The sequence below is a fragment of the Symphalangus syndactylus genome, chromosome 19 (genome assembly GCF_028878055.3).
Source record: "Symphalangus syndactylus isolate Jambi chromosome 19, NHGRI_mSymSyn1-v2.1_pri, whole genome shotgun sequence".
Taxonomy (NCBI): domain Eukaryota; kingdom Metazoa; phylum Chordata; class Mammalia; order Primates; family Hylobatidae; genus Symphalangus; species Symphalangus syndactylus.
This window is the reverse complement of record NC_072434.2, coordinates 86,062,213-86,088,424: the sequence shown is the minus strand read 5'-3', so window position 1 is coordinate 86,088,424 and position 26,212 is coordinate 86,062,213. Positions and strand designations below refer to the sequence as shown.

At 39.2% G+C, this 26,212-nt stretch overlaps 2 protein-coding genes across 9 annotated transcripts in view; one reads left to right on the top strand and one right to left on the bottom strand.

Moving 5' to 3' along the window:
* Window positions 1-26,212, bottom strand: part of WDR64 (WD repeat domain 64) — a 160,717-nt gene that overhangs the window by 99,619 nt on the left and 34,886 nt on the right. For 7 of the 8 annotated variants that reach the window (XR_008649761.1, XM_063613472.1, XM_055235196.2 and 4 more), the window contains 2 exons: window positions 25,235-25,369; window positions 834-913 (listed from right to left, as the gene is read on the bottom strand). Coding sequence is in view for 7 of the 8 variants with exons in the window: in XM_063613472.1 (XP_063469542.1) it covers window positions 834-913; window positions 25,235-25,369 (215 nt within the window). In the remaining variant the exon portion in view is untranslated. The remainder of the gene's footprint in view (window positions 1-833; window positions 914-25,234; window positions 25,370-26,212) is intronic. The other variant, XM_055235197.2, reaches the window with a different exon arrangement.
* Window positions 1-26,212, top strand: part of LOC129458870 (uncharacterized) — a 184,557-nt gene that overhangs the window by 148,532 nt on the left and 9,813 nt on the right. Inside the window, exons 4-5 of the mRNA XM_063613566.1 lie at window positions 1,559-1,626; window positions 13,598-13,666. Of these exons, the coding sequence (XP_063469636.1) occupies window positions 1,559-1,626; window positions 13,598-13,666 (137 nt within the window). The remainder of the gene's footprint in view (window positions 1-1,558; window positions 1,627-13,597; window positions 13,667-26,212) is intronic.

Sequence of the window (26,212 nt, the reverse complement as noted above, 5' to 3'; positions counted from 1 at the left end):
CAGTTGAGCTGTCTTTTGTTCTCCTTCCCCAGGTAAGCACCCACTTTCTAATTTCTGTATAACTATCAATACAATTGCTACTCTTTCATTTCTCCCACCGTACAAACGTGGAGCTGATTGATTTCTCTTACTAATCCCTGAAAGCATTGCATCTCCAAGTCTTATGAATAATTAATTTCCCATGTCTTTGAGGTCGAGTCTTTCTTTTTTTAAACAATAGCACCTACAGTAATTCAGACCCTCTCCATCTGATTCATGTCTCCCCGAAACTTATTGTGTTACCTTTTTCCTTCCTCTTAGCAGATAACCTTTTTTCTTATTTTCTACCTAACCCATCTATCACTTAAGTGTTGGTATTCTTCAAGATTCTCTTCTTGGTCTTCTCATCTGTTAACTCTAAACCATTGGCTCTTGACCTTTTTGGTCATGATCTCCTTTGGAGGATTTGATGAAATTTTGAAATTTTTCTCCAGAAAAAGGCACACACACACACATAAGTGCCAGGGGCTCCAGGTCTCCTGGGAGACCTAGGAACTCATGCTCTCACGCATAAAAATAAGCTCTAGATGGATTAAAGCTCTAAAGGTAAAACAGAAAACAAAACAATAAGAACAAATTCTAGTAAAATACAGGAAAATTTGTCTCACACACTCTTGGGCTGAAGAAGGCTTTTCTAAGTATGTTATCAAATCCCGCCAGAAAGAAAAAGGCAAACAGATTTGACTTGATACAAATTTGTAAATTCCCTAATGTGTTTTTCCCAGCACCAAAACTCAAAGAGAACAATGTTTGCAAAGTAGAAAACCCCTGTGTAATGTGAACCGTCCTCTTACCTCCAGTGACAATCACATTTGCTTTAACACAGTAGCAAAAAGTGTTTGCTCCTCTTGGCATGGAAAACTCTCTGACAGGCCTGGAAAACACAAATTAGATGTAAAACGTATATATTTTTCTTAATCAAGTTAATTCTGACTTATAAATAGATTGTGTTTGATAGACTCATTTCTAAGTTGGTTGTAAATCCATTTGCCCACAGGCCATATTATAAGTAATGATTAAGTCATAATTAACAGTAAGAATCTACTTACTCCATTATGTGGTGATATTCGCATAGTACTTTGTATTGTTCCTGTTCAAAAGAAAATCCAGCCCTCCATGCTGGGTTTGTGGTTTTGCTTGTGGTGAGGATGGGCCAACCTGTATAAGGTCTTAATCCAGAAAGGATATTGGGTGGTTAAGTGAGTCTGTTGGGTAGCATATAATGCCAGGAACCCTTTTGGACACTTCTCCCTTGCTCACCAGCCACATCCAATCTGCTGTCAAGTCCTGTTAATTTTTCCTCCGAAATATACCTGAAATCTGACCACTTCTTCCCACTCCCACTGCAGTATGTTGGTTCAACTCTCCATCCTCTCTCACTAGAACTACTGCAATAAACTAGTAATTTCTCTGCTTCTACTATTTTTTTTTTTTTTTTTTTTGAGACAAGGTCTCGTTTTGTCACCCAGGCTGGAGTGCAGTGGCACAATCTTGGCTCACTGTAACCTCTGTCTCCCAGGTTCAAGCAATTTTCCTGCCTCAGCCGCCTGAGTAGCTGGGATCACAGGCGTGTGCCACCACACCCAGGTAATTTTTGTATTTTTAGTAGAGATAGTGTTTAACCATGTTGGATAGGCTGGTCTCAAACTCCTGACCTCAGGTGATCCACCTGCTTCGGCCTCCCAAAGTGCTGGGACTACAGGCGTGAGCCACGCGCCTGGCCTGCTTCCACTATTGCCCGTTCTTCTTTCCTCATTCCCAACCCAAATCCCATTGTCATGCTGCAGACAGAGTGACCCTTGTAAAATAAGAATTAGATCACATCACTTCTCTCCAGTGGCTCCCTGGTGCTCTAAGAAGACTTCATTTCTTTTACCTGGCTGGCCTGGCCCTGAGTGTTCCCTATCACCCTTCCAGGCTCACCCCATGCCCTCCTCTTGCCCGTGCTGGATTCTAATCCAGCTATACTAGTCTCTGTCATCAGCCTCCCTTCTGGACATACTGAGCTCTTTCTGTCCTCAAGAGCTTTTGCACAGGCCGAAGATGTTTGTCTCCCAGACCCCAGCCCCACTAACAACCATCCTCCTTTGGGTGTCAGCTTAAATGTAACTTTCTTAGGCCTTTCCTGGACATCACCCTCCCACCGTCCCACCCATCGCCACCAGTGAAATTCTGTCTTTTGTCTTATTCTCCCTTAAAGCATGTAGCATCAACCATATAATATTCATATGTATGTTTTGGGTGTTAGTATCTGTGAATAGTATTGTGCCATGGTTAAAAAAGCTCAAGCTTGAGTGACAATGTGTGGGCTTCCATCCTGGCTCCATCACCGTGCTTCAATTGCCTCACTTAGTAGACGCAACAATGGACAATAATAATACCAACCTCAGAGACTAGCAACAGCTGAAAGCTGTTACTTCCATTGATTAGATGGGGTGACAGAAGGAAACAGTTATTGGAAAACAGGGGCCACCCAGAAGGAGCCTAGACAAGATGCCCAGTTGAGGAGGTCTGGGAGGAGGCACTTGCAGATCTGAGACACACAAGCAGGGAAGGGGCAGGAAAGAAGAAACCTGGCCTTGTTGCTGTGTATGTACATGTTTTTCTTTTTTTTTTCTTTTATTTTTTAAAAATACAAAGGATAGCATATACCATTCTGTTCATTGCCTTTTCACTTAATAATGTATTTTGAAGAGCTGTCTACATCATATTTTAAAAATCTTCTCTTTTTTTATTGCCACCAAATACTCCTTTGTATTACTAAATTAGCACTTATTTAATTTCTGAGGGGAACCCGCCTGTCTCAAATTTCCTGTGATTACAAATAATATTGTAATAAACAGTCTCTTGTGAAAGGGCCATTTTTGTATATGTAAGTGTTTCCATAAGATGAATTTCTAGAAATAGTATTGCAAGTTAAAAGGTATGTGTATTTATAATTTTGAAAGATACTGCAGTTCCTTTTTAATTCCCTTTACCCACTGGACTATACTTTTTAAAATGTATCTCTTTACAAAAACTGGGGCTCACAAAGCCTAACTTTCTTTCTTTCTTTAGTAGAGACAGAGTCTCACTCTGTTGCCCAGGCTGGAGTGCAATAGCACGTTCATAGCTCACTGCAGCCTCAGACTCTTGGGTTCAAGCGATCCTCCTGCCTCAGCCTCCCAAGTAGCTGGAACCATAGCATGAGCTACTGCACCTGGCCAAAGCCTAACTTTAACGTAGTTTATATTTTGGAGTTGTGTTTGAGATATTGAACCTAAGGGGTAATAACCAGAAAGATCTTGCATTGCAATTATCACCCTAGACCTCGGGCAAGAATGAATTCTTGCCACAGCAGCCCAACTATTGAACCTTCATATTTCTCAATATGAAAGAAATGGATGCAAATTAAACAAAAGCCCAGAGAGTGCTCAGAGCACAGTCATAAAATCAATGAGACAGCATGGAAATAAAGTCTTAACTGCAAACTTTAGGAGGATGCAGATTTATGATTTAGCTGAAACATATCTTATTAGTTTAATGTCAGAAAAAGATGTCAAAAAAAAGTTTTCTCAACTAACTTTGAGCATCACAAAGGAGAGATCCGTACTCAGCAGTTCAGGCCTTCATCTGAGTCTGTACTGGATACCATGGGTCATATGTAGCTTGTCCAATTAAACGACTTTATTCTTCCTTAAGCCTAAAGTAAGTAGTTGTCCTTAGACAACTGTATATACACCTGTATATACAACTTTATCAACATCTTAACTTTACCTAGGTCACAATGCTCAAGACCTTAGCGTAGTCGTTCCAAAATCTGATTGTGCATCAGAATCACTTTGGATATTAAAAAAGAAATTCCTAGGCTGGGTGCAGTGGCTCATGCTTGTCATCCAAATACTTTGGGAGGCCGAGGTAGGAGGATCGCTTGAGCCCAGGAATTCCAGACCAGCCTGGGCAAATGGTGAAACCCCATCCTTACAAAAAATAAAAATAAAAATAAAAAACATGAACCTCAGCCCTAACTTGATAAATCAGACTCTCCAAGGGTGGAGTCATAAATGTCTATTAAAATTTTTCTTATAGGCTGGGTGCAGTGGCTCATGCCTGTAATCCCAGCACTTTGGGAGGCCAAGGCGGGCAGATCATGTGAGGTCAGGAGTTCGAGACCAGCCTGGCCAACATGGTGAAACCCTGTCTCTAGTAAAAATACAAAAATTAGCCAGGCATGGTGGTGCACGCCTGTCATCCCAGCTACTCAGAAGGCTGAGACAGGAGCCACTGGACCCTTGAAGGGGAAGTTCCAGTGAGCCGAAATCGTGCCACTGCACTCTGGCCTGGGGAAGTCTGTCTCAAAAAATAAAAAATTCTTACAATTATTTTTCATGCACACCTCTGACATTTATTTGTAAATTATGTACATATATTACTGAATTAAAATTATATAAACATCATAAAACAGACAGTAAAATGAGATAATAATTTAAAGGAAAGAAAACTTCTAGAGTTTTCTACCCCCATTTGATGGATCATCTTGCATACCCCCGGGAGTATATTCACCCTGCTTTGCAGACCTCACAGGACATGGGCTGGTTCCTGATACAGCTTCAAGAAAGAACGAGCACTCTTTGGCTCTTCTTATGAAAGCCCCAGTAAAAAGAAGAGGTGGGATGGGCAGACTTCTATAGGGCCCTGCCATAAGGTGGGTGGAGCAGGACAGGGCCCACTGGTAAAGTCGACTTAGAATGACGTGAGGTCAGGAGACCTAGATTCTGGCTGTGTTCTGTTGCTAAATATATGACTTTAGAAAAGTCACTTAATCTTGCTGAGCTACAGTGTCCCCACTTATGAAATCAAGGGTTGATTATGACCTAAATAGTTTCTTCCATTCTTAAAATCTTAGATATTGTTCTTTCCCTATAGTTGCAGCTGGGGCAGGGGTCAAGCTGGGCAACTGTGCAGCCTTTGTGGATGGCGTCCCAGAGCTGTGGTCCCTGGTTGGGGTAGACATACATGAATAAGGACTCTCATAATTCATCATACTTTCTGAGCAGCAATGCACCTAGATGTGGAGGAAGAAGCAAAATCAGAACAGGCTAGTGGGTGGTGAGAGATCTTGATTTCTGGATTCTTTGAAGGTTGCTGGCTATAAAATTTTATATTGGAAAGGCTTAGGCTTGTAATATGTTTGAAAAGTTCTGCTGTGTCTAAGATTGCTAAAAATTTAGTTTTTCATATCAAAGAATGTCTAGGGCTCGTAAGGGAGTTAAGGAGAGAGGACAGTTGACTCTAAGTGCACTCCAAAAGGGAAATACTCAAGGTAGGAAAGTTGCCAGGGGCAGCAAAGCCTATGAAGGAAGTAGAGTTTTTAGGGCTTACTCAGTGGGTCCTCAGTCAGTGTGTCAACAACATTTATGAGTGCCAGCTCTATGCCCAACACTGCCCTAGGGGATAGATACATCAGTGAACTACAAGAACAGAGGTGAGATTGTCCATCAGTTGAGGGTAAAAAACTCAAAGTCTGCAGCAGCCAGGCAGGTAAACTAGCTGGGAGAAGGGGTTGGGTGTGACACCACAGGGAGAAGGGGGGCTGTGGTGGACTGAGAGTGCATGCCCATGAAAAGGGGGAGCCCGGGCCCAGAGCCAGCCAACGTGCACAACAGGAAAGGCAGGTTCACCACAACAAGCAAAGATCAAAAAAATAAGTGATCCCCCAAACACATTTTGTAGCTGCATTTAGCTAACAGGCTACCAGTTTGCAGGAATAGCTCTCATATTTTTTGCAATAGACACTACAATTAAAAATCAATTATTTAAATAAAATTTGTTAAAATGTCTTAATGGGTGAGAATAATCACCTGAAAAAATTTGATTTTTAAAAATTTAATAAAAAATAATGCAAAATAACCAAATTCACTGCTAGGTAGAAAGCTTTACTAAATGGAAGAACAGATAGTATTATCTCTATGTGAAAGAATACTTCTAAAATATTTAAAACAGTTTTTTGAACTAATTTAAATCTACTTTGTAAGTAGTTATCCTTCTATCAAATGCAAAGTTCATAAAGGAGTCTCAATTTAGTAACATAAATCAAAAGTCAGTATTTAGACTTTTGAAAATGCTTAAATGTCCCAGATGAGAAGTAGTTAAGTTCTAACTGATGACTCATTTACAGGTTTGCCAGTGACATACTTTGTCACAATAGCTGCTTGGCTGAATGAACTGAACTGGATGTAGTACAAACCAGGGAGGGCATTATTTTCTTTTACCCTGTCTTATCGTGTCACCTCGACCCAACAGCAAATCTTCTTGGGCCAATTCCCATTAGGATGGCTCCAGCGAAGCTACCTTCTGTGGCCCAAAGGGAATTCACAAGATGCTGGACAGTATCAGTGTGAATGCAGCCTTGCCACTCTGTGGCGGGTTCCTCCAGCCAGGGTCGACCTGATCCTTAGGCACAGCTGGCACAAGGCCTGGAGCCCAAAGTACTTTTAGGGACCTGTGGAAATATTCTAATTGCACTTAAAGTCAGGAGGCAAAAATAAAAGCTTAGGGTCATAGGACATTAGAATTTTTAGGGCCCATGAAAACATACTAAATTTTTCCTAAGACAGAAGAAAAATGTCGAAGACATAAAAGTATATGAAAAATAATGTGTAAGATTGATAATATCATGGTAGGAGGGACCTATAAAGGCAAAAATGCCCAGGGCCAGGAAAGTCAGACTGTGGCCCGGCCTGCAGCCTTCAGAATTCTCCATGAGGGCTGGGCATGGTGGCTCACACCTGTAATCTCAGCATTTTGGGAAGCCAAGGTGGGAGGATCATTTGAAGCCAAGAGTCTGAGACCAGTCTGGGCAACATAACAAGACCCCATCTTTACCAAAATTAAGAAAAATTAGCCAGGCGTGGTGGCACACATCTGCATCCCTAGCCACTCAGGAGGTTGAGGCAGGAGGATTGCTTGATCCCAGGAACTCAAAGGTGCAATGAGCTATAATCATGCCCCTACCCTCCAGTCCAGGTGATGGGGTAACATTAAGACCTTGTCTCTTTTTTTTTTGAGATGGAGTCTCACTGTGTTGCCCAGGCTGGAGTGCAGTGGCATGATCTTGGTTCACTGCAAGCTCCGCCTCCCGGGTTCACACCATTCTCCTGCCTCAACCTCTTGAGTAGCTGGGACTACAGGCGCCCGCCACCATGCCCTGCTAATTTTTTTGTGTGTTTTTAGTAGAGACGGGGTTTCACCGTGTTAGCCAGGATGGTCTCGATCTCCTGACCTCGTGATCCACCCACCTCAGCCTCCCAAAGTGCTGGGATTACAGGCGTGAGCCACCGCGCCCAGCCAAGACCTTGTCTCTAAAAAGAAAAAAAATAAAGAAATTCCCCATGAGGAAGCGAGTAGTGGTCATCGCGTACATGTGTCACATGTCAAGCTTGCCCAAGGTGAGCCTGTGTGTTCTGAGCCTTAGCAACTAGCTACTGGAGAGCTAGATGCATTTCCCCACTTTAGGCTCTTCTGGAGTAGGTCTTCCTGGACTTACCAGCAATTGCTTTGTAGCAGCAGAAGCTCTGGCCCCAACCTCCACTCCCATTTGGGGGAAGGCAGACAAAATGCCCCTGCATTCCCCCATTGGCCCACAGCTAGGTACCTTAATCCCTCTTTTCAATTATTTTAGAATTGCTGGTTGTATCATATTCACATTTGCTGGCAAGGGATGATGGTGTAAAGGTCATGGGTCTAGAACAGTCCTCTCCCAATAATTCTTGAGGATGGTCTACTATACCTCTCTTTAGAATGGCATTAGTTGAAATTCTAAGACAGCAGGAAAAGAGCCATTTAATACCTTATTAACTGATTATGAACAAATCTAACAACCTTTTTACTTAAATTTCTCAGCATGTGGAATTGTGTTCATACTTTCCATTTTAAAATTTTCAGTTTATTAAGGATACTTGCCCTTTAGATGTAATTACTCTATTTTCCTATAAAAAATAATTATAGGAGCCCACATAATTAAATGAACTACAAATGAGTGAGCTGTGCCTTTAAATAAAACTTCTTTCAAGTAGAAAGGCTCATATAATTGATGTCAATTTGGAAAATGAAAGATGGCCTGCTTTCCAGTATTTCATGTTCATATTCAGCTGCATATTCTTTGAAAGACTGCTTTTTCATTCTGTTACTAGAAGTATCTTACTCTAACCAGTATGCATAAAACATCAAACATTTTGTGAGAAATCTATCATGATAATATTAACCAGCATTTCGATAGCGCTTTAAGAGTGAAGAGCGTTTTCTCATATACTTTCCAGTGCATGGAGATATCAGTTTGGTGTTTGGACTTGAGCCCAGGTCCACCACATCATGCTCCCTTCTCAGGATGGCAGGGGTGGGGTTGGGAAGGAAGGAGACTGTCCTCTTGGCCAGGACACCTGAGTGAGCCCCACCTGTAAACACCACCCATAGCAGAGTGGCACCAGACTCACAGTTTCATGTACAATGTGGGCCCATGATGTTCATTCATAACAACATAAAATGTAGATACCATGTGATATGGTTAGGCTTTGTGTCCCCACCCAGATCTCATCTTGAATTGTAATCCCCAAGTATTGAGGAAGGAACCTAGTGGGAGGTGATTGGATCATGGGGGCGGCTTCTCCCCTGTTGTTCTTGTGTTAGTGAGTGAGTTCTCATGAGATCTAATGATTTTATAAGTGTTTGGCAAGTTCCTCTTTTGTCACTTTTCTCTCTCCTGCCATCATGTGAAGAAGGTCCTTGCTTCCCTTTCATTTTCCACCATGATTGTAAGTTTCCTGAAGTCTCCCCAGCCATGTGGAACTGTGAGTCAATTAAACCTCTTTCCCTTATAAATTACCCAGTCTCAGATAGTATCTTTATAGCAGTGTGAAAATGGATTAATACACAATGGTTCTTTGAATATAGAAGCTCCCAATAAATATTTGTTTGAATATCCTTAAGGGACAAATACCTGATTGACAATAACCACTTCCCGGAGTCACACAGAATAGAAATGTATTGATTCTGGGAAGTTCATTCTGAATTTTTCCCTGATCCCCCTGAAATGATAGCAATTTTAAAGAGAAACATTTTCTGACAGTTTCTTCAAAACAGAAAAAAAAAAAACTTTTTGATAGAGTCCCCTATCAGAAGTCCCTGGCTGAATTACCACATGCTTCATCTCATACTTTTCTCCTGTTGTTCTATGAATTAATGAGTGTGATGCAGGGAGAGAAGCAGAGTCATCAGGTAGAAGGTAAAGGAGTGACTCTTTTCAGGGGGCATGTGTTACATGATTGGGGTTGTTCACTGAATGGAAGGCAATGCTGCAGACGGGAAGCATCCCAGGAGAACTGTGTGATTGCTGAAGAAGCCGGGCTACTGAGTCAGCAGAGTCCCTCGATATTTTCTCCCGGTGATGGTGAGGTAGTTGGTGGGGAATGAGGGCAGGAAACAAGGAATAAGGCATTTCTATTTTCTCCTTTATGATATAAGAGGAAAGAAATTTCAGAATGCCTCAGGTAGGGCATTTTTTTTAAAGTGGCCCTAACTCTGTATTACTGCCTCTTATTGATCCGTATTGTGCCCATTCCCAAGGGGCAAGGGAGGGTGCAATAGAAAATTCTACATCAGACATTGGCAAACTTTTTCCATAAAGAATAAGATAACAAATATTGTAGATTTTGCCATAAAGTCTCTGTTGTCACAACTACTCAACTCTGCCACTGTAGCATGAAAACAATCATAGATAACACAAATAAGTATGGCTGTGATTCCCTTACAACTCTATTAATGAGCAATGAAATTTAAATTTCATATCAATTTTATGGGTCATAAGATATTATTCTTTTTTAAAACTTTCGTTTCAGTCATTGAAAAATGTAAAAACCATTCTTGGTTTGCGGATGTTAAAAAACAGGTGACTCATTGGATCTGGCCTTGGGCTACAGTTTGCTAATCCCTGCTCTAGATGCAGGAACAGGAAGCTTAAACCAGTGCAAAAACTAATCTATGATAGCTCCATCTCTTCTCCTTTGTATTCAAGTTCTTTTTTTTTTTCCTTTAAATCTTTTCAGTATCTTTCTTAGGGGAACAAGAAAAGGAGCCAACATTTATTGAGTACTTTGTGTCAGGCATTAAACAAGGCACTTTACATGAGTTAAGTAATTTTTATAAGACTATCATGTAGGTATATTCATTACCATTTAAAGATGGGGAAACTGAGGTAAGAAGAGCTAATGGTAAAGTGTTCAATGGTCACAGGGTTAGTGAGTGCTAGGACAGAAACCAGTTCTGTCTCCACAGCAACCTTACCAAGGGGCACTATACTCTTTCAAATATGATAATCTACCTCTGAGTTGGGTAACTAATAAAAAGTAATGCTGAGTAGTTAGTTGCATATTTCTTGGAAACTGTCAAGCTATCAAAGGGTTTGAAGTTTCAGCTTATGTCTTGCAACAGGCAACATGCTTTGCATGGCATAATTAATTGCAGATGTTTATTTTCTTGCTAGTACAGAACTCCATTTGTGAAATTACCATACAAAATTACAAACAGAATGGTAATCACTTCTGAGATGGAAATTTTTTTGAGAGGATTTTTTTCCTGTCTTCTTGGGAGCTATTGGCTCCCATTTTAACAGCTGGCCAATTACATATTGTATAAATGCAGCTTTATCTGGCTCAACTTAAGATTCATTATAGGAAATTACAAAAATAGGAATATGTTGAGTCTAGGGATGGAGTGGACCCAATTCTCAGTCTATTGAGGTGACTCTACAATGGCAGTGGCTGCTCAGGAAAACATGATTACACTACCTCACTTGAGAAGCCTCTTCAGCTTCTGGATTTAGGAGCATGGCCCAAGTGAGGAAGTAGTTGAAAAGCTCATCTAGAGTTTGACTGAACAGATCAATGACCACTGTTTGCTGAGGTTGTCATTACTACTCAACTGACTTCCTGACTTCTTCTCAGACGAATACATTATCAACCAAATTCCAGGAAGCCCAGAACTGGGCTCAAAGACAAACTCCTGACTATTGCAAAGTAGATGTTGTTCAGAGCAAAGATCAGATTGCACTGGTTAATCAGAAAAGTAAAACCTTCTAGATAATCTAAGTGTTCACAATTACTGAGTACCGAACCTGTGGAACACGATGGAGAGTAGGAAATTAATGCCCCTACAATACCATTATGTAACTTACAAATATTTACAAATATACATTTTGAAAAAAACATATAAACAACAAAAAATTGCTTTAAACCCAAAAAATGGCTGTGTGTGTGTGTGTGTGTGCGTGTGCACGCATGTGTGTGTAAATGGAATGGAGTGAATTAAGAGAAGGAGATTGTGAAAATATGCGTAACTCAACTTTGCTCTTGAGGTTACCCTCTGCAAAAGGTATTATATTTGATTAAATCATGCTAGTTGAAGGGCATATTTTTCTTGTCAAAAAGAAGACGATGTCCAGTCTTTAGATAAAAAAGATTACTACCTCATTTAAAGCCTAACACAAACTTCACAACCTGATTGACAGATCCTAATGCTTGAACAAAGGGAATGTTGGCATCATCATAATTGGTTCCCAGAGGAAAATATGAGTGCCTTTCCTTTTCTCTGGTGTTGGGGTATTTATTATTTTCATGGATTTTGACAGCACACGGAAATCAAAGTCTTCTTTAAAAGTCCATTCTTCCGGAAAGCTTAAATGACTGTAAGCAAATAATAATACTTTCCATTTGTATAGCATTTTACAATTTCCAGAGCACCTTCCCCCATCTCAGCTTATTTGACCATCACAAAAATCCTGTGAGATAAGAAAGTTAGTGCTATTTCCATTCATAAAGGAGGTTATTGAGGTTCAAATAACTTCAATAACATGCCCAAGACCACATGGCCAACAAATAAGTCGGCAAAGGTTGCATTAGAATTCTTTTGCTCCCTTGAAGCAAGTGAGCAAAGTTCTCCCTTGCTCACTTATTTCTATTATAGTACATAGTACCATGTAAACAGTCCTCCCAGCCAGAAGCCTGACAGTCACCTGTTCTCAAACATTCTTCCTCTAGATATTTGTACGATTTGATCTTCATCACATTCAGATCTCTGCTCAAATGTTGTCTTTCCAGAGCAGTCTCTCCTGACCATCCTATCAAATATACTGCCTCCCCTCACCATCTATCCTCTCCCTTCAATTTGTACTATTTATTTAATTGTTTATTATCTGTCTCTCCCACCAGAAGAGGAGCCCCATGAGAGCTGTTAGCCTCTTTTGCATGCCATTATATTATATCATTACCTGGAACAGTTAGTTTTTGGTCTAAAATAGGTATGCGATAAATATGTTAAGGATAAAGAAAAAAGAAACAGATTCCTCCCTCTCCTTTATTATTCTCATCCAGTAGGCCACAAATTCTTGTAAGTTATGCAAGAATATCTTTTCTCTCTCTGTCCCTACTTCCACTGGTTAAGCCCAAATGCTCATCATTTCTCTTCTAAAGTAGTATTGTCATATCTTCATCGATTGGTCTCCCTCCTTTGAGCATGCCCTTCTCCAATCCATTCTCCACTCTGCTGTTAGGGTGATCTGCTGTTAAAAACATTTTTTTACTCTCTTGTTTAAAGCATTTGATGGCTTCTGATAGCTTTCAGGTTAAAATCCCACTCTTTAGCATGGTATGCAGGTCTTTTCATGTTTGGATTGTCTAGCCTTATCTTTCCCAACTCTTCTCTCACTCAGTTCTCCAATTATATTGAACCATTTGCAATTTTGAGAACTCACCATCTTCTCTTTCTCTTCCATATCTTTGTGAACACCACTTCTGTATTGTGTCTATTTATCCACTCTGCTACCTCTCAATCGTTTTGCCTAATTTTTACCAATTCTTCAAAACTCGGCATTTGTGACATCTTCAGGAAGCCTTCCCCCATTCCCCCGCAACCCACACAATCCTATCCTAAGATGTTCTAAGCACTCCCGTCATACCCCTGTCTTACATCTGTATCATGGCACTTATCACCCTCTGTGGGAATTCATTCGTTTTCTCCCTCATTACACATGAGGTCGACAACCTAGTCTTATTCATCTTTAAATTCCTAGCACCTAGTACAGTGTCTTAAACATAGTAATTCATCAATAAGTATGTGCTAAGTAAATACATATACAGATGGTTGCTGTAGAGTTTCTTCTGGAATTATTTCTGTAGTTTTGCTCAAATAATGGAGTAATCAGAAAGTGAATGTTGCATGTATTGGTAACCCTCACCAATCTTAGTGTCTTATAAAGACACATCTTTCAACATAATTAAGATGCAATAAATAAAAATTGAAGCATGTGATATGGTTTGGCTGTGTCCCCACCCAAATCTCATCTTGAATTGTAGCTCCCATAATCCTCACATGTCATGGGAGGGACCCTGTGGGAGATAATTGAATCAGGGGGGCAGTTACCCTCATGCTGTTCTTGGGATAGTGCATGAGTTCCCATGAGATGTGATGGTTTTATAAAGGCCTTTTCCCTCAGTTTGCTCATTCTTCTCTTTCCTGCCATCATGTGAAGAAGGACGTGTTTGCTTCCCCTTCCACCATGATTGTATGTTTCCTGAACCCTTTGCAGCCCTGCAGAACTGTGAGTCAATTAAACCTCTTTCCTTTATAAATTACCCAGTCTTGGGTATGTCCTTATAGCAGCAGGAGAATGGACTAATACAGAATGAAAAGCGTATCTAACCTATCTTGGAAGAAAGGTGCTGGGGAGCGGTCAGGAAAATTCCTTGGAGTAGGTACCATCTGATCCTTAAAGATTTCTGGAGGTTGGGGGACAGAAAGAAGAGGAAGAATGGGGAGGGTATTTCAGGCTCAAAATATGTACAACGTTCCAGCATGGGGGTTTCAAGGGAACAGCAAGCAGTTCAGATTTACAGGAAGCTAAGTACAAGGCAGTGAAGGGCACTGAAGGGGATGAGGTGAGGGGTATGCGGGGGGCTAGATCATGGAAGTGCTGTGGGGAGGGGACAGAGAACTGTGAAAAGTATTGAGATGTTTGGATGTCATCTTCAGGAGAATACCCTGGAAGATTAATGAACAATAGTTTTGACAGGGATAATATTGAGGCAAGAGGGCAGTTGGAGATAAGGGCCAGGAGAGTGAAAGGAATAGAGATAAAGAAGATAGGACAGATTCCATGAGTGGTTATGAGGCAATATGGACAAATTTGGTGATTACTGGTTTGTGGGGATCAAGGAAGAGAAGAGAATCATGTGAGGTGACAGGTTCCCAGCTAGAATGATGGATGGACCATAGTGCCACCAAGCAAAATACAAAATGCTATAGAAGGTATATATTTTAGAGTGGGGGAAGTTAAGCTCAGATATGATCATATGAGTCTGAGGGACTATGAGATATCCAAGTGCAGATGTTGAGCAAGAATAAGTCCCAAATTCAAGATAGCTTGGGTTTCATCAGTATGTAGGTAGCAGTGTGTTGAAGAATACAGCTATCACACAAGAAGAGGATAGAATGTAAGAAGAAAAGTTGGCTAAGGACCGGATGCTAGAGAATGCCACCATTAAGAGAAGGCATGAAAAGAGAATCACAAGAAAAAAGAACCAACAGTAAGACACTGGAAGAGAACTCTGGCTTCCCAGAAACCAGGAGAATAGTTTCAGGGTGGGTGAGATCAGCAATGCTGAATGTCCTGAGGCTTTCTGATCCCACAGAGTAGATAGGGAAGAAGCGACATTAGAGAGGATTATGGAGGGAATGAATAACATCAAGGAACTGAGGCAGTGAATGCAGAGTACTCTTCTGGGAAGTTAAAATAAGAAGGAAAGAAAAGGTGTAGTGTGATTGTTAGGAGGAAAATGTAGGTCAAAGGAAGGGTTACTTATATCGTCAGAGACTTTAGCATTATAGTTTGAAAATAAGAGTTTTAAGCTGGGCATGGTGGCTCCTGCCTGTAGTTCCAGCCAGCCTGTTCAACGCTGGAGGAGTGAGCTATGATTGCACCACTGCACTCCAGTCAGGGTGACACAGTGAGACACTGTCTCTAAAAATAGAGAAAGAAAATAAGGAGACAGTGGAAGAGCTGAGACAGCAAGATCCTGGAGAAGATGGAAGGAGTTGAGCATAAGGTCACCAATGGAAGGTTTGATACTTTAACCTCTGAAACAAAAAGAAAAGAAGAATAGGTACGGCCAGAGATAATTTTGAAAGGTATGATGCGTTGAAGAATTCCCCTTGAGGCTCCAGGTTTTGTCATCATATAGGAGGACAGGATATCAGTGAAGAGTGAAAGGGGCAGAAGTCTGGAATAGTCACTGGAGAAAATGAGACAGGAAGTAGAGCAAAGGCATGTAAAGGGATTAGGAGTCTAGGCTAAGCGCTCTGCTAACAGAAGGGTTGGGGTTCTGCAATCAGATGCAGTGAGCAGATAGGGATGCAAGGCCAAGAAAATGCTGGTGAGATATTATCTCAGATGATTAACCTGGGGTCCAGGTCAATAGGAAGGGAAGAAAGTAGAGGAGAGGGCTGACAAAATTTGAGATAATGAAGAGATCAAGGTGTCAGAGGCATATGAACCAGAGCAACTCCATCTTGAATAGGGGCTGGGTAAAATAAGGCTGAGACCTGCTGGGATACATTTACGGAAGCTTAGGCATTCTTAGTCACAGGATGAGATAGAAGGTCAGCACAAGATACAGGTCCCAAAGACCTTGCTCATAAAACAGCTTGCAGTAAAGAAGCCGGCCAAATCCCACCAAACCCAAGATGGCCATGAGAGTGACCTCTGGTCATCCTCACTGCTCATTATACGCAAATTATAATGCAGTAGCAGGCTAAGAGACACTCCCACCAGTGCCATGACAGTTTGCAAACACCAGGACAATGTCAGGAAGTTACCCTATATGGTCTAAAAAAGGGAGAAACCCTCAGTTCCAGGAATTGCTCACCCGTCTCCCAGAAAACTCAGAAATAATCCACCCTTTGTTTACCATATAATTAAGGAGTAACTATATGTGTATTCGGTCAAGCAGCCCATGTCACTGCCTGGCCTATGGAGTAGCCATTCTTTTATTCCTTTACTTTCTTAATAAACTTGCTTTCACTTTACTCTATGGACTCGCCCCAAATTCTTTCTTGTGTGAGGTCCAAGAACCTTTTCTTGGGGTCAGGATCAGATCCCTTTCCAATAACAAAGATATTTGAGACTTCAATGAGGTCATTGAGTAGCTGTAGTGGGAGTTAGAGTGTTCAAGAGCTGATAAGATAAAAGAGGAGGTTAGAGAAAGGAACTTTCTCTGAAGAGAACTTTTTTCTGAAAGAAAAAATTCTAGGTGCTGTAAGTTAGGGTCTTATCAGTGTTATTCAGACTAATGGGTTTTTTTTTGTTTTTTTTTTTTTGATACAGGGTCTCGTTCCATCCCGCAGGCTGGAGTACAGTGGTGTGATCATCACTCACTGCAGCCTCGACCTTCTAGGCTAAAGTGATCCTCCCATCTCAGCCTCCCGAGTAGCTGGGACCACAGGTGCATGCCACCTTATCTGGCTAATTTTTAGATTATTTGTAGCGACAGGATCTCCCTATGTTGCCCAGGCTGGTCTTGAACTCCTGGGCTCGAGTGATTCTCCCACCTTGGCCTCCCGAAGTGCTGGGATTCAGGCTGAGCCACTATGTCTGGTCTCAGAATAATGCCTTGATTTCTATTTTATAATCTTAGCATCAGCAATAGGCAATTAAATGCACCAGTATAAAGATACTCTTTAAGAAAGTAGAAATAAGCCACTTCATCCCCCCAAATGCAGACTTGGTATGTTTATTGTGGCTGCTATAATATTTCTTGTTAATGAAATCACTGCCAAGTTTATTTTTATAGTCCTCTAAATAGGATTTCTTATTCTTATCTCTTTAGGCTTGCTGAGAACTATCGTTTATTACTCCCTTTTCTTAACTTCTACTGTGCCTATAATTCTAAACCATTCAACTGATCTTTGATATATCCTGCTTTGCATTGATAATTATCATCCCATGCAATGGTGTGCTGGTAAATGTGTAATATTCAGTTGCAGCTAGGGAAAGCGGGGTGGGTCGACTGATTTTTAGAGTTTGCTGTTTTCCATGCTATAAATATGGTAGCATGGCTGCCTCCAAATTACCAATGTGACATCTCTAAACATGTAGTTAGGAAAAAAACATATAGTTGTGCGCCATTGTACTGTGTAGTATTTTCTGAGGATATTTAAAAAAAAACCCTCAAGAACATAGACAATGGTAAATTGTAATAAATAAAAAAGAAGTGACGTATTTTGAGTATTTACTGCCTTTGTTCTTTATATAATTGAATTATTAGCTTATATAATTCAATTTTGAATGATGATAGTGATTGTTTGTTTGATTGTTTTTGGCTTAGGTTTGACATCCCAAGATGACAATGTTTAACAACAGGCTTGCCTAATTCCTGAAATTTTAACAATCAACTCTCATAAGCTAATATGAACTGGCTTCAACATACCACTGACTTTCTGTCTGTATTTTTTATCTTACCTCTTAAATTTTAAGCATGTAGAGGCAGGCATCATGGCTTAGATATATTTGTATTGTCCATAGTGCTTATCCCATAGTGACTTACTAAATATTTGTTGGATAACAGATATATTTCTGGACTAAAAGCTATGTATGACCTATATAAGTTTCTGGTTGCTACATTAGTTGCTATAATCACCCTGGTAAATGTGCTAGAAATGTTTGCCCTGGTAAAATCGAGGCTATAGATTTGTGTATGTTGGAAATGAACATGTTTTCTCTGGATGTTGAAGTAGAATATATCTTCTGTAGGACTACAAGGGCATATCAATCTGCATATGTTTTCACAGTGTTCCTTTATGGTTATGAATGTATCATGAATTGCCAGCACAGGATGCAATCACGTTGGATATAAACTTGCATGTATTTCTTAATTAAATGTTTCAGAAATGCACTCCTTTAAAATGCAAGAGTATAATCACTAGCAGTTAATTATATTACAGAAACTAAAAGAAACTATGCAATTAATTATGCCATATAAATGATATTTGTGGAATCCAATCTGGTGTCAAGAAATGAAATGTTTTTAATGTGCTGTGAAGGGTTTTTAATTTGTCTCTCAGTGCAATATGTTATACACCAAAATAAATATTTCGTCCTTTCTAAATGAGTGAAAAAAAAGTATCTTTCATGAAGTCTACAATTTTCAAGAAAATCACATCTTAGAAAAAATCACATCTTAGAGATGTGATACGCTGTTCTTCCATTAAATTTCTAATTCTGTTATTTCATTGCTTAAATTAAAAACCTCAGAATTTAAAGGAATTCTAAGTCTGTATATGCAGAGGCTATTTTTTGTGACTCTTTTTTTGTGTGAATTTCATTTAAACAACTCAAGAGCACCTAAAGGACATCATGCATGTTGTTAGGGGGACAGGCTACTCACCATTTTTCCTAGTATTACTTTTAGTTGTTCTCTAAATGTAAAGGTGGGGAAGGAGACCAAGTTCTGTAGCTAACAATCAATCTCATTTCGACTCACCTGTTTTTTAGATTAAAAAGCTGAAATTCAGAAAAATTTATTAGGGTTTTGAAAATAAATTGTTAATAATGGAATTAAATCACCAGAGAAGGGTTATATGTTTTAACCAATCTTTTTCTTAGATAGGTTTATGCTCATCCTTAAAGCTAAATCTGAATAATATGACTGTTGTTGTTGCAACAAGTCAGATTCTTGTTTGTAGCTCAGCACATTTTTAAAATAGATTTTATTTTTCAGAACAGTTTTAGATTCACAGCAGAACTGAGGGGAAGGCACAGAGATTTCCCATATACTCCCTGTCCCCACACATGCACAGTCTTTCCCGAAATCAAAATCCCACACGACAGTGGTACATTGGTTATAATAATGGACACATTATTATAAACCAAAGTCCATAGTTTACATTAGGGTTCACAGTTGGTGTTGTACACTCCATAGATTTTGATACATGTGTAATGACAGTATCCACCATTACAGTATCATACAAAGTAGTTTCAGTGCCCTACAATTCTCTGTGCTCCCTCCCTCCCCTCAAAGCCCTGGAAACCATTGATCTTTTTACTGTCTCCACAGTTCTACATTTTCCAGAATGTCATATAATTGGAATCATACAGTATGTAGCCTTTTCAGTTTGGCTTCTTTAACTTAATAGTATGCATTTAAGGGTCCTCCATGTCTTTTTATGGCTTGATAGCTCATTTCCTTTTAGCACTGACTAATATTCCATCATCTGGATTACCAGAGTCTGTTTATCCATTCAGCTACTGAAGATTTCTTTGTTGCCTCCAAGTTTTGGCAATAATGAATAAAGCTGCTATGAACATCCATGTACAAATTTTTGTGTGAATATAAGTTTTCAACTTCTTTGGGTAAATACTAAGTAGTATGACTGCTGGATCATGTAGTAACGGTGTGTTTCATTTTCTTAAGAAACTGTCAAGCGGAATTCTAAAGTCGCTGCACCATTTTGCATTCCCATCAGCAATGAATGGGAGTCCCTTTTGCTCTACATCCCACCAGCATTTGGTGGTGTTAGTGTTCTGGATTTTGACAACTCTAATATGTATGTACTGGTATTTTATTTTAATTTACATTTCCTTCATGACTTAAAGTCTTTTGCATCCTTTCTTATGCTTATTTCCCATCTTTATATCTTAGTATTTATTCGGATCTTTTGTCTATTTTTCAGTTGGGTTGTTTGTTTACTTATTATAAAGTTGAAGTAATTTTTTGTATATTTTGGATAACAGTCCTTTACCAGATATGTCTTTTGCAAATACTTTCTTCCAGTCTGTGTCTTGTCTTCTGATTCTCTTGGCAGTGTCTTTCGCAGAGCAGAAGGTTTCAATTTTAATGAAGTACAGCTTATCAATTATTTCTTTGTTCCAGAACCATTTGTTAAAAAGAATATCTTACTCCATTGTATTCCCTTTGCTCCTTTGTCAAAGATCTGTTGACTATATTTATGTGGGTCTATTCCTGCTTTGTTGATCTATTTTTTCCACTGTTTTACGATACCACACTGTCTTTATTACTATAGCTTTATGTCTTGACTTGTCAGACCTATGATATTTTTCTTCCTCTTCATTATTGTGTTGAATACTCAAGACCTTTTGCTTTTCCATATAAATGTTAAAATGAACTTGTCAAGATTCACAAAATAACTTTCTGAATTTTGGGTGAGATAGCATTGACTACATATCAAGTTGGGAAAAACTGGTATCTTGGCAATATTGAGTCTTCCTATTCATGAACATGGAATATCTCTTCATTTAATTCCTTGATTTCTTTAATTGGAGTTTTATGGTTGTCCTCATTTGGATCTTGCATATTTTGTTAGACTTATACCTAAGTATTTCATTCTCAAATGCTAATGTAGATGGCATTGTGTTTCTGTTTTGTTTTGTTGTTTGTTTGTTTTTTTTTTGAAATGGAGTCTTGCTCTGTTGCTCAGGCTGGAATGCAATGGTGTGATCTTGGCTCATGGCAACCTCTGCCTCCTGGGTTCAAGCAGTTCTCCCAGCTCAGCCTCCCAGGTAGCTGGGATTACAGGCACCCGCCATCATGCCTGGTTAATTTCTGTATTTTTGTAGAGACAGGGTTTCACCATGTTGTCCAGGCTGGTCTTGAACTCCTGACCACAGGTGATCTGCCCACCTTGGCCCCCCAAGGTGCTGGGATTACAGGCATGAGCCACTGTGCCCAGCCTATGTTTTTAATTTAAAATGCCACTTGTTAATTGTTAGGATATAGGAAAGTTATTGACTTGTATACAATAACCTTGTATTGCACAAACATGCTATACCTGATCTTAGTGGGAAAACTGTTTGTCCAGTACTATAGATGATGTTAATTGGAGGTTTTTTGTAGATGTTTTTTACAAGTTGATGATGTTCCCTCTATTCCTACTTTGCTAAGTGTTTTTATAGTAACTCCTGTTTTCTTTTGATAAGTGTTAGCATGGTATATCTTACTCTATCCCTGTACTTTCAATCTATATGTGCCATTATATTTAAAGTGGGTTTCTTATAGACAACATAGAGTTAGGTCTTGTTTTGTGATCACTCTGACAATCTCTGTCTCTTAACTAGTGTATTTAGACCATTGACTTTTAAAGTAATTATTGACATAGTTGGATTAATATCTACCATATTTGTTACTGTTTTCTATTAATTGCTCCTTTTCTTTGTTTCCATTTTTGTCTTTTACTCTTTTTCTGCCTTTTGTGTTTTAAAATAAACACTTTATGTGATTTCATTTTCTCTATTTTCTTTTTTTTTTGAGACAGAGTCTCGCTCTGTTGCCCAGGCTGGAGTGCAGTGGCGCAATCTCGGCTCACTGCAAGCTCCGCCTCCCGGGTTCACACCATTCTCCTGCCTCAGCCTCTCTGAGTAGCTGGGACTACAGGCGCCCCCCCACCACGCCCGGCTAATTTTTTGTATTTTTAGTAGAGACGGGGTTTCACCGTGGTCTTGATCTCCTGACCTCGTGATTCGCCCGCCTTGGCCTCCCAAAGTGCTGGGATTACAAGCATGAGCCACCGCACCCGGCCTCATTTTCTCTATTTTCTTAGAATGTGTTACACATTTTTTAAAAATCAATTTTTTGTGGTTGACCTATCATTTGCAATATACATTTACAACTAATCCAAGTCCACTGTCAAGTAACACTGTACTACAAAGGCAGTACAAGTATATTAAAATAAACAAAAATCCTAATTCCTTCCATTATTTGTATTATTTCTGTCATTTATTTTGCTTACACATAGCAAATATACCGTATATACATACATATATGTTTATATGTGTGTATATTGTGTATATAATTGAATACATTGCTGTCATTATTATTTGAACAAATTATCTGTTAAAAAAGTTAAGAATAACAAAAATAACAATTTGTATTTTACCTTTACTTTTTCTTCCTCTGATGCTGTTCTTTTCTTTATATAGATGCAAGTTTCTGACTTACGGCTTTTCTTTCTCTCTGAAGAACTTCTTTTAACCTTTCTTGAAAGGCAGGTCTACTGATAGCATATTTCCTCAATTTCTGTTTGTCTGAGACAGTTTTATTTCTCCTTCACTTTTAAAGGGTAATTTCACAGTATACAGAATTCTAGGCTGGTAGGTCTTCTAACACTTTAAATATTTCACTCAACTGTTCTTGCTTATGATTTCTGAGGGAAAATCACAAGTAATTCTTGTCTTTGCTTTTCTACAGATAAGTTGTTTTTTTCCCCTCTGGCTCATTTCAAATTTTTTTTTTTTTTTTTTTTTTTAGACAGAGTCTCCCTCTGTCGCCCAGGCTGGAGTGCAGTGGTGCGATCTCAGCTCACTACAACCTCCGCCTCCCAGGTTTAAGCGATTGTCCTGCCTCAGCCTCCTGAGTAGCTGGGATTACAGGCGTGCGCCACCATGCCCGGCTGATTTTTGTATTTTTAGTAGAGACGGGGTTTTACCATGTTGGTCAGGCTGATCTCTAACTCCTGACCTTGTGATGCACCCACCTTGGCCTCCCAAAGTCCTAGGATTACAGGTGTGAGCCACTGCGCCCAGCCAGTTCTTTTCTTTATGTTTACTTTTCTGCTGTTTGAACATGATATGCCTAGGTATAGTTATTTTTTTGGCGTTTATCCTTCTTGGTGTTTTCTGATATTACTGTATCTGGGGTTTGGTGTCTCATTTTAATTTGTGGACATTCTTAGTCATTACTTCAAATGTTCCTTTTCTTCCTTTCTCCCTTTCTTCTTCTGGTGTTCTCATCACACATATGTTATACCTTTCACAGTTGCCCACAGTTTTTGGATATCCTATTTTTTTTTTTTTTTTTCAGTTTTTTTCCTCTTTGCTTTCTGTTTTTGAGTCTTCTATAAATTCTTTCCTCAGCTATATCTGGTATATAATGAGCCCATCAAAGGCGTTACTCATTTCTATCAGTGTTTTTGATCTTTAGAATTTTTTATTCTTAGAATTTTCATCTCTCTGTTTACAATGCCCGTCTGTTCTTGTCTGCTGCCTGCTTTATCCGAGCCTTTAGCCTGTTAATTATAGTTGTTTTACATTCCCATTCTGATAATTCCAACCTCCCTGCCATGTCTGCATCTGATTCTGATGCTTGTTCTGTCTCTTGCAGTTTTAGTTTTTGCCTCATTAATTTTGATGCTCTGTTGTTAGGTGCATACGCATTAAGGATTGTCAGGGCATCTTTAAGAATTGACCCCTTTATCATTATGTAATGCCCTTCTTTATCCCTGATAATTTTCCTTGCACAGATATCTGTTCTATATAAAACTAGCATAGCTTCTTCTGCTTTATTTTGATAAGTTTTAGCATAGTATATCTTTCTGCATCTTTTTATTTTTAGCCTATATGTGTCTTTATATTTAAAGTGTGTTTCTCATAGACAGCATATAGTTGGCTCTTGTTTTTTGATCACTCTGACAATCTGTTTTGTGCCTTTTAGTATGCCTTGTAATTTTTTTCTTGATAGCTGGACATGATTTACTGGGTAAAGGAACTGCTATAAATAGGCCATTAGTAACATGTTGGTAAACTGTGGGGGAAGGTGAATCCTGTGAGTAAGTCTTGTTTTTTTGATGAGCCTGTGTGTCTGGATTGCGAATTTCACAAGTTCTTCTCAGTCTTCCTCACCTTCCCTCTTAGGTGCGACCAGAGGTTAGAGTGGATATTTTCCTCCCCTCTGTGAGTTATTCGCTGACAAAGTTCCAATAGCTTAGACTGTGATAACATAGTTTCTCTTGAGGGCAGACCTTGGAAAGAACATGTTCTGGCACATTTCAACATGGTGCCTTTTCCTTCCCCTCCACCAGAAGCGAGAGAATTTTTCACTGATACTCACTTTAAGAATCTGTTGAACTCCTGGAAGTAAAACTCACAAAAGCATAGGGGCCCCTATGACTGGGCACCCCTGGAATTTTTAACTCTAAAATTGTCCATGCTGAGTACTTGTCCATTACAATTTAGGTTTTCCTGCCCTATACTGGTTATTCAGGGGGTTCCTGCCCATGAATTTCTGCTCCAGTAAGTTGTGATTGTCAGTGTTTGCCCCTCTATCTCTCCAATGTGGGGGCAACAAAACTGCCTTGTGACCTTATGTCTCTGATGGATCTAAGAAAATTATTTATTTTTTAGTTTCTTACATTTTTACTTGTTAGGATGGAATGGCAACTTCCAAGCTTTTTACATGCCAGACTGGAAGGCAGCCAGGAGTCCCAATGAGCTTTTCTGAGACATCTTTATTAGGGTATGTAATACCCCAATAGGTACCATAACATTTGCATGTCATAAAATTCACTCATTGTAAAGGTACAACTCAGTAATTTTTAGTAAATTTAGAGAATTGTGTAACAATCAATAGTCGCCACAATAAGTTTAGAACATTTTCATCACCCCAGAAAGTCCCCTTGTGCCCATTTGGGATCCCTGCTTCTACCACCAGTCCTAGGCAACCACTGATGTAATTTCTGTCTCTATAAATGTGCCCTTTTTTGATATTACATATAAATGGAATCATACAATATGCAGTCTTTTTGTCTGGCGTCTGTTATTCAGCTTAATGTTTTTGATATTCATTCATGTTGTAGCATACATCTCAATGCAATTATAAAACCCCAAATTAAGATACAATAACGGTTTTCTAGTTATTAATACATATTTAACCAGATTGCAAATAAGACAATATTCAAATGAACCTTTCTATGAGAATGCCAACTTGTATATTGCACATGAAACATGATGACTGGTCTACAGATCATACTCACAAGCTCTTCGTTAGCCAACTGACCTGTAAGACTGATTTTAAAATTATAAAGTTTTACCAACAGAACTATATTTTGAAATATGTTATAGATGCATTCGTATTGATTAATTTCAGTAGATGATAGAAATAAACAACAAATGAGCACAGTTGATGTTAGGACACATCATGTTCAAATTTGCATAAGTGGCTTCAATTTCTTCCTGAGAAACCTAATTAACCTTCCCAAACAAATGGAATAGTTAATGTCCAATTTTTTTAAAGCCAGTTTGAAGGTTTCAAAGCTGTCATGGTTTTATCATTGTAAAAAGTTTGAAATTCACAGACTGTTCATGTATATAAATTACTGTACTTACAAATTATCCTCGAGTCTCTTCAAGGATTCCAAAACTAATGAATGATTACTGTCTAAGGAGCAGGATCCAAAACAATTTAGGGCCGAAATATATCTAATTTTCATAACCCAGTCATTATGTAGCTTCCTTTTAACACTGGGGATTAAGAAAAGGCAGGGGAGATTTATGTTAGACACACAAACGTATAATGTAAGTTTCTATTCAGCAATTTATTTTGACTGTAACTAAATTGTGCTAAACCCGAATGTAGAATACAGCCCAATGCATTATAACACTGTTTTTGTTTTTTTTTTTTAGATGGAGTCTTGCTCTCTCGCCTAGGCTGGAGTGTGCAGTGGTGCGATCTCGGCTCACTGCAACCTCTGCTTCCTGGGTTCAAGCAATTCTCTTGCCTCAGCCTCCCAAGTAACTGGGATTACAGGTGTGCACCTCCATGCCTGGCTAATTTTGTATTTTTAGTAGAGACGGGGTTTCATAATGTTGGCTAGGCTGGTCTCGAACTCCTGACTTTAGGTGATCTGCCTGCCTCGGCCTCCCAAAGTACTGGGATTACAGGCGTGAGCCATTGCACCTGGCCCACTTTTAACTGTTTATTTACAATCAAGCATACTTAAAATGGAAAAGTAACTTTAAGAGACTCATCAAAATTTGAGCTGTGAATTCAGAATTAAAAGAATAATCTAGAAGAATCCCAATTCAATAATGGCACTATGAATTTTATTTTACTAGAAAATTTCTAATGATCCAAATGGAGCAGTATGCTTCATATTCTTTTATATCTTATTTGAATCAATTCATTTGAAAATATATTTTCCATTAATACTTTTCAAACTGAAGTACTGGGTAATGTAAAATCTCAGATCACTGGTGAAGCTGAGTGGGGGATAGTGATAATATTCCTTGTCAGAGTGTTGGCCATCAGCTCACAAAACATTTGAATGTGGGGCTTAAGGTTACAGACAAAACCTCTGCCTCAAA